Source organism: Morone saxatilis, unplaced genomic scaffold (assembly GCF_004916995.1).
Source record: "Morone saxatilis isolate NCDOM2014 unplaced genomic scaffold, NCSU_SB_2.0 Contig10, whole genome shotgun sequence".
Classification (NCBI taxonomy): Eukaryota; Metazoa; Chordata; class Actinopteri; family Moronidae; genus Morone; species Morone saxatilis.
In genome coordinates this window covers 2425742-2433535 of record NW_023339652.1, presented here as the reverse complement: position 1 = coordinate 2433535, position 7794 = coordinate 2425742, and the positions used below count along the sequence as shown (strand labels likewise).

Sequence of the window (7794 nt, the reverse complement as noted above, 5' to 3'; positions counted from 1 at the left end):
ATTGTGAATCGAGATAATCGTGAATATTCTCACAAGGTTTGACTTGAACAAGCTGTCTGTCTCTCCAGTGAACAGTCCTATTATTGATTTATTTTGAACAAGGGAACAAGGGAGAGCTCACATCTTTCCAGTCATTACAAACTCCTCGGTTTGCCTGTTTTATCCCCCACAAAAAAATATTAAACTGGAAGTCTGGAAATAGTATCGACTCCAAACTTAAGAACAGGGAGATGAGGTGAAAATTATTTATATATTTGAAGTTGACACTGACTAATAACATTACAGTTCCCTTCCGCTCAACAGTGTATTCATGAGAAGGAGAATAGTAAACAGGGTAATTGATAGTATTTTTATTTGGTGCCTGAAAACATTGTGTGGAGTTGATCTTCAATAGTTGCTGGATTTCATTTAGATGTCCCAGTGAGCCAAAATGGACATTTACATTAGAGTTTCCTTGTATCTCGTTGTGTTGAATTGAATCATTTAATTTAACTGAGTGGGGTTTAAGAAGACAACATTGAGCTGGAAATGAATGCTTGGGGACGTTAAATCAGACTGAGGGAGTGTAAATTTAGTAAATAAACTGAAGAAAATTAAAGGTTATTGCAGATTTTAGAGGATTTCTTCTTCTCCAAATCGAGGGTCTTAAGATAGATTGTGTTGTATCCTGTAAGTCCTGTGACATCAATTTGTGGCAGATTTTTTGCCTGTTTAAATTAAATTGACTTGGCTTAATTCGACTCTTTGATATTTTATTCTAACCTTAGTGATTATTAAGCCACTCAACCTCTCATGAATTGAATTTGGAGATCCCCAGGCAGCCTTTACTAGCAAAAAAGTTCAAATAAATAACTGCACCTGTTGCTTTCGTATTCGTCAGTGTACATTCAGATGAGCTCTCCAGAACCTGACAAATGCGTCATCAGTCGCACGTAGCATGAGCACAGCACGTCTCCTTGATTGTGTAATACAGTTATCTCAGCAGCGTTCACACCAGTGAACTCAAAGTTAGGGTTTCTTAAACTCTGGGTCAGGACATAAAATGGGTCATGTGCTTTACTCTGGTGGGTCTCCTCATAACAACAAAAACAGCACGTAGTCATGAGTTACACAACAATTTACTGCGAGACATCCACTGCAAAGAACAAATGAATCCTAGCGTAAGTTGTAATACATTTTATCCTTTAGCAGAGACATCTTTTTGAAGTCCTCTTCATCTTTCTGTCTTTGTTTAGGTGAGCAATGGATTCTTCACGTGGGGAAACAACCTGTCCACACTGTCAGACATCAACATCCGCATCCCCACAGGTAGGTCTAACCTCTCCACCAGGCAGTAAATAACTTCTATCCAAGCTTAGATTCAGTATTTTATCAGAATCTGAATCAACATTTAAAAGATTCTATAATACCACCGGATCTAAAATGTTCTGTCACTGATGTGAGTAGATGTGAATAACCTGTTAAAGTGGGAATTATGACACAGTAAATGTCTTTTCTTTATTCTAGTAGCAGAGTCAGTTTGGCTAATATGAACTAGCTTTTAACTAGTCTAACTAGGTTATGTAGCAAAGCAGTCATTGTTGATGTTAATGTTAGCCAGCTAGCACGAACAGCTAACTACACTACAGCAGTAGCATGACAAAAAGATCAGGTCTGAGGTTGTATACTGGAGAGAAACTCTAATATAATGTAGAATAACTTCATAATTTAGAATTAGGGCTGTGTATTGGCAAGAATCTGGCAAAACAATCACGGTACAGGGGTTACGATTCAATATACTGTAAAAGCAGGGTCTCCAATAGAGGCTTGGTCTGGATTTTATAGAAATTATCTGGATGTATAAAACCTCTTAAAACCCCTCCAGGTCACCTGCTTCAGCGAGTTCAAAGCCATTTAGATCTTCTACACAAATATAAATGTTTAAATATGGATACTGCACTTTGTTAGATCAGTGATCAGTCTCCACAATTCAATTGTTCAGTTCATTTTACGCAAACTTATCAACACCAAAGTATAATTCGTTCAGACTTATACTGTAAACAAGAGAGATGGAAAAAGGCACAGTTAAAGAGTATTTCCTGTGCTGAACAAGAGTTTTGTGCTAAAGGAATTAAACGCTGGTTTTGTGCTAAAGGAATTAAACGCTGGTCCCAAATGGACGCCTGTCCCCAATAAAGGTGATGATTCAATAAAAGTTCAGTGATTTAAGCAAATATTGTAGTATGTAGTAAGAACACACCACCATATGCATACAATGTGCTAACACTGCTATCTAGCAGTTGGGGGTGTTTTTTAACAATCGCTGAACAAAATATTGCGATATATATCGATAGTTTAATCCCTGTTTAGAATAAGGTGAATAGTTGGATTAGGGCAGTAAATACTGTGTACTGTCAGTGATCAATACACAAACACACTACTCAGACAGGAACTGAACGTGCTGTTTGGTGTTGTAATTTTAGAAGCACAATCAGCTGTTCTCTTCTGGTGTCGCCCAAAAGTTAAGGACCTCCGTCACTGAAGACTCCCGCTGCCAATTTAATTTCAGCTTGGTTTTTATTGGAGGTCATTTTGTTGAATTCATGCTCGCTCTGTAAGAATGTGAACAAAACACTCAGACCTGCTGTGAGAGCATGGCAGCAATGCAGCAGCGATGTCACCAAAATACCAAGTGTCAGGAGACCAGGTCGTATCGAGAAGGCTGCCAACAGATGGACCGCGTAGTATTACACACACACACTTGTGTCTTCCCCTGGGAAGTGACTTGCCTGCTATCCCAGTCATGCTACTAGACAAACATGATTTGTTGTTCTGCCAAATGTTGGTGTAATGTTATATGTAGTAACTGTAGTGTGTGTGTGTGTGTGTTTCTGTGTCAATCACTCTATCAGAGGACATTTTGACTGATCCTCACCTCTTCAAGGGACTGTTTTAGTGTTAGAGTTAGCTTTAGGAAAGTGTTGATGGTTAAATTTAGGGGATAAGGAAGGAGTGAAGTCATTGGAGGGATTGAATTTCAAGGATTTGTCTGTGTTTTTTTTGGTTTTAAGGAACAACGTCCGGGCTCTGTCTGTGCTTAGCTCTTCACCTCAAACTTTTTAAATCAGATAGATAAGTCAGAGTTGTGTCGTTGTAGAGTATCGGTCTGTATCGGGGTTACTCTGCCTTCTCTGACCCGTGACACCCACTTATAGGTCGGGAAATTCTCACGACCCCAGAGTGCATTTGTCTTGACTTATGATGTGAAGTTTGAAGTTGTGGATTTTGTTTTCAAAAGCCTGCATCCAATATTTACAAATTACAATAAAATTTGATTTTAGAATACATTTAAAGCTGCAGTAGGTAACTTTCATGAAAATAACTTTTTGTCATATTTGCTGAAACTTTCACTGTATCCTGACAGTAGAACCTGAGACAGATAATATGTGAAAGAATCTGGTTCCTCTGGTTCCTCCTAGGGCCCCGAATGGTATTTGAAAGAATCCACCGGGCCTGAACGAAAACAACCAAGTTATATCTATTGAAAATAATCTGCTCAAAAGTCATCCAAATCGCTTGTTTTACACTTAAAATATGTCACTTAGTCAGGGCTCCCTTCCGGAAAAAGGAACCACATTATTATATTATAGGAGGAAAACACCATCTATCATTTATCTGTTCAGGTCAGCTGACGATGATCGTGGGCCAGGTGGGTTGTGGGAAATCCTCCCTGCTGTTGGCCATGCTTGGTGAGATGCAGACCATCGACGGAAGAGTCCACTGGAGCAAGTAAGACACTGCAATGCCTTTTTATAGGACACAGAACCTTATGTTAAATGCAAGAATTTGGGTTTTACTGATCGAAAGCAGTTGTGGGTGTTGTTGTGAGCAGCAGATGTTTTTAGCTTCCCCACAAGATTAGGAAATGGAGAAGATGGTCAATATCAGTGCCTGAATTGGACCAAAGAAGGTGCCAGTACTGTAATTCAGCTCAACCCTAACCCTGAACACAACATAACCTTAATTTGAGCGTTTTTAACCATTTTTTAACCATTTTAACAAGGAAATTTAGTCATTTAGGAAAACCTCATCAGTATTGCTGTACGCAGGTTTTTAGAAATATAGAGACTGAAAGATGGAACTTATTAGGAGTTTGGAGGGTTTGGAAATGAAAAATATATTTTTAAGTCATTATTTCACGACTTTTCATGTATATCGCTTGGAAAAAAGTACAGAGGTCTGGACCGGCCCATTTCAGGCACTGGTGAATACGCAGTACAAGTGTATGTTTAAGGTTTCAGTGACTTTTATCTACTTAAATCTAAGGGAGGATACCAACCTGTATGGCTCAAACATACTTTAAAAATTCTGTTTACTGTCATAGAGGACTGAAGGAACCATAAAATATTCAAATTTGAGCTGCTGAAAGTTGAGAATTTGGACATTTGTTGTTACAAAGTGACTCAAAACAACCTAAGCAACCATTAAAATAGTATTAATTTAATAGTTGACAACTAATCAACTTATCTGTTACCCATTCTAATGCTCAGGTTAGTGTTTATGTTCCCATCCATCTTTTTAGATCTTTCTCTTTGTGCTACTTTCTCAGTCCTCTTATTTTTCTTTCTTTCAAATGTGACTGCGAGGCTATCTGCAGGTTTTTATTATTATAGTTTTTAACTACACATAGTAATAACATACAAATATTTGTATTTATTGGTGTTTATAAGGATACACTTGCATAACACATCTGATTACATGCAGTACATCTTTTATATTTCTGGAGTAATTGCTGGATAAAACACAAAAGCTTAGTGATAACTGTGATGTTTGTTTGAGAGATATGGACAGAAACAAATGATTTGTCCATTAGCATTAAGTGTCCAAGATCATTTTCCAGTATGATTCAATTTTCTGCTCTGATGGTTGTAATAAAATTAAATGACTGTTTGACTTTTAATTTATGAAATGAAAGATGAAAAACTCAGTCAAGGTTATATTTCATTTACATTTTAAAGGAATATGTTCTCAGCTGGGTATAACTGCTTTTCAATAGCTAAGACTTGGGGATATTTAATTACACTAAAGAGGCTTTTAATATGAAATTACCACATCAGTGTCAGTATTTGTTTGTCTGTTTTTATTGCAACAAACACACTTAATGTCACATTACCTTCCGTCTCACACAACAGCACAAAGAGCCAGTTTGATAGTCATTAAATCAATGTCCGGAGAGTATTGACTGAGCAATTATGAGAAGATATGACAATGCTGTGATTTTACCCTGAAGGTCATTTTATTCTGATGGATAGCAACGAGCCGTCTAAATTGACTGCTGCTATCATTATGAATCGGCATAGTAATATCTATATTATTGAATTGGACTCATTAGTAGGCCATGATACTGACTTTGACTCTACCACAAGCTGATCCTCCTCTTCCTCGTACTGCAAGACACAGCTGTAACCATCATAGACGCCCCTCTTCTGTACCGTTTTACCACCTAGTTTGTTACATTATTTGGTGATTTTTGGATGCACTGTGGAAGGACTTCTGTGTTGGTGCTCACCATATGTTAAAACTAGGGATGCACCAATATATCTGCCAAACTTTGGTAATTGTTGGTTATTTCAAACTTGGATATTGGAGAAATAATCACCTCTGTTTTGCAGCACTGACACAAATTCAATACAGATTCAGCTGTGCATCTCACAGAGAAGAGAAATAGACTGCAACAAGGCAGATATGCCTATCTTTGTTGATTTCTTCAGTCCCCTGACACAAAGGGGAAAAATAAATAACAAAATCTGCATCGGCTATCGGCCAAATTGTTATTTTAAACATCGGCATCAGCCCACAATTCCCCAATCTGTGCATCCCTAAAACATCTCTTATGATAACAATAAAGCCTCTCAAATGACCTCTGCAGCCAGTTGTGTCGGATGAAGAAAAAAGTTGCTTGCATAACTCTGGTTCTCTGAGTAGCAGGAGTGAGTAATTCCTATTAATCAATTTCCTGTCTCATTAAGGGGGGGGGGGCAATACCACAGTCAGACATCTAAACTTGTAGGTTACTTGCATTACACCCCTGGAGTATCATAAGTCTCATTATAGTATCCTTGCTGCCTTTTTTTTGCATTTAACTGCTTCTCAGAAACCTCTGAAAGGTTTTCTTACTAGATTTTTTCTCTTACAGGAAGTCTGAATCTGTTTCAGTCTCTGTTTTAACTGCAGTTTACTTTCCACTCTCAACAATACCTGTAGATTATAGATCACACGTCTGTATCAGAAGAAAATATGTAGCCTCGGCTGCACTCTAACCTTTGCAGTGTGTGTGTATGTATGTGTGTCTGTTCATGTGACTGCATCTATACATGGATGTGTGTTATTGTGTCTGTATGTGTGTGTGGTTTCTATCTCTTTACCTCCTGCCTTCTTACCATATCAGGCTGCCTGATTGTGAGATGGCCTACGAAGGGAACATAAGGTACTTTCCTCTCTGGTCTCCTTTTTCTAAAATATAATCATTCACACATACTTTATTTATTGTTTTAATCCATTTAGCTAAATTTGTCTAATTTACAGCGATTTATATCAAATTTAATCTTAAACCGCCTGTATTGCCAGCAATGAAATCAGCTTAATAGCCCAGAACAGATGGAAAGGGTCAGAAACACATCAACCAAGTCACATTCACACGTGGTTCTTAACAACTACTGGTGAACTAAAGCATTAAGAAGCTAAGTTTAGTTTGAGAGCCTTTTCTATCTGTTGAGGGCTTAGTAGACAGCCAAAATACTTTTTTAGTAGTCAGGAATCCACCCAGAGGTTTAGTTCTGACACATTGACCTTTTGGTTAATGAAGCCTGTAAGTGATGACAACAACCTGTCTATAGATCGGTAATAATGCTTTGGGCAAACAAGACAGTATGCATTGATATTTAAGACAGAAGAAACTTACAGCACGTTATACAGTGACCAGAAAAATAGAAACCCTGTGTTTAGCAGCTGTACTTTGGCAGGATGGATGCAGTATTTCAGTTTATCCTGGATGTGTTTCATGTCAGATGTTTTACTCTGACAGGCAGTATTTTATTAAAAGTATCCCTCCCCTTGGCTGGACATGATGCCCATGAATGGACTGCTACAATATTGGGGTCTACTGTGGTAGGAAGGCATTAATCTTGTGGTCTCAGTGGGCTGAGTGTGTAGCAGGATGACCCCCCAAACTACGGTGCTATCTCAGTCCGTACTCAGGAACTGAGATTCATTAGACCAGACAACCAGTCCTGATGTTTCTTGGGACATTTTAAATACTTTTAGCCATTTAACAGTGTTAATATACCAAGGGCTACCAATAGATGTCTGGATATTGAGGTTAAAACTTGGCTAAATCTGATTAAAAAACAAACAAACATTTGTTGTCTTACCAGCATTTCAGCGACTCCATTAAATACTGTTGAAATAACAAATATATCTAAGAACTGACCACCTGTTGAACTCATACTCCAAACTAATTGGGGGCTGTATGTCTCCAGAAAGTTGGGGTATCCACTCCTATCGTAACAAACAATTATATACAATTAGCTGCCTCTGTAAGCTTCTGTAAGCTTCTGTAAGGGCAGGGTTGATATCTTTCTGGTCACTGGAAGAAGAAGTTTATCTGGGAGAAACCAGCAGAGCTGCATATGTTTTTAATTTCAGCTAAAATTTCAGCTAAAATCGGGTTAGATGTTAGGGCCTCGTTCTGTAAACGCCTACTGAATATACTTAAACCCAGGACATTGTTATCTCACACACACACACACACACACA

The 7794-nt window shown here is 38.1% G+C and overlaps 1 protein-coding gene across 10 annotated transcripts in view; it reads left to right on the top strand.

The window, feature by feature from the left end:
- Positions 1 to 7794, top strand: part of abcc9 (ATP-binding cassette, sub-family C (CFTR/MRP), member 9) — a 61510-nt gene that overhangs the window by 22674 nt on the left and 31042 nt on the right. For 7 of the 10 annotated variants that reach the window (XR_004797286.1, XR_004797287.1, XR_004797285.1 and 4 more), the window contains 3 exons: positions 1236 to 1308; positions 3663 to 3768; positions 6428 to 6466. Coding sequence is in view for 4 of the 10 variants with exons in the window: in XM_035676356.1 (XP_035532249.1) it covers positions 1236 to 1308; positions 3663 to 3768; positions 6428 to 6466 (218 nt within the window). In the remaining 6 variants the exon portion in view is untranslated. The remainder of the gene's footprint in view (positions 1 to 1235; positions 1309 to 3662; positions 3769 to 6427; positions 6467 to 7794) is intronic. The other 3 variants (XR_004797292.1, XR_004797289.1, XM_035676337.1) reach the window with 1 other exon arrangement.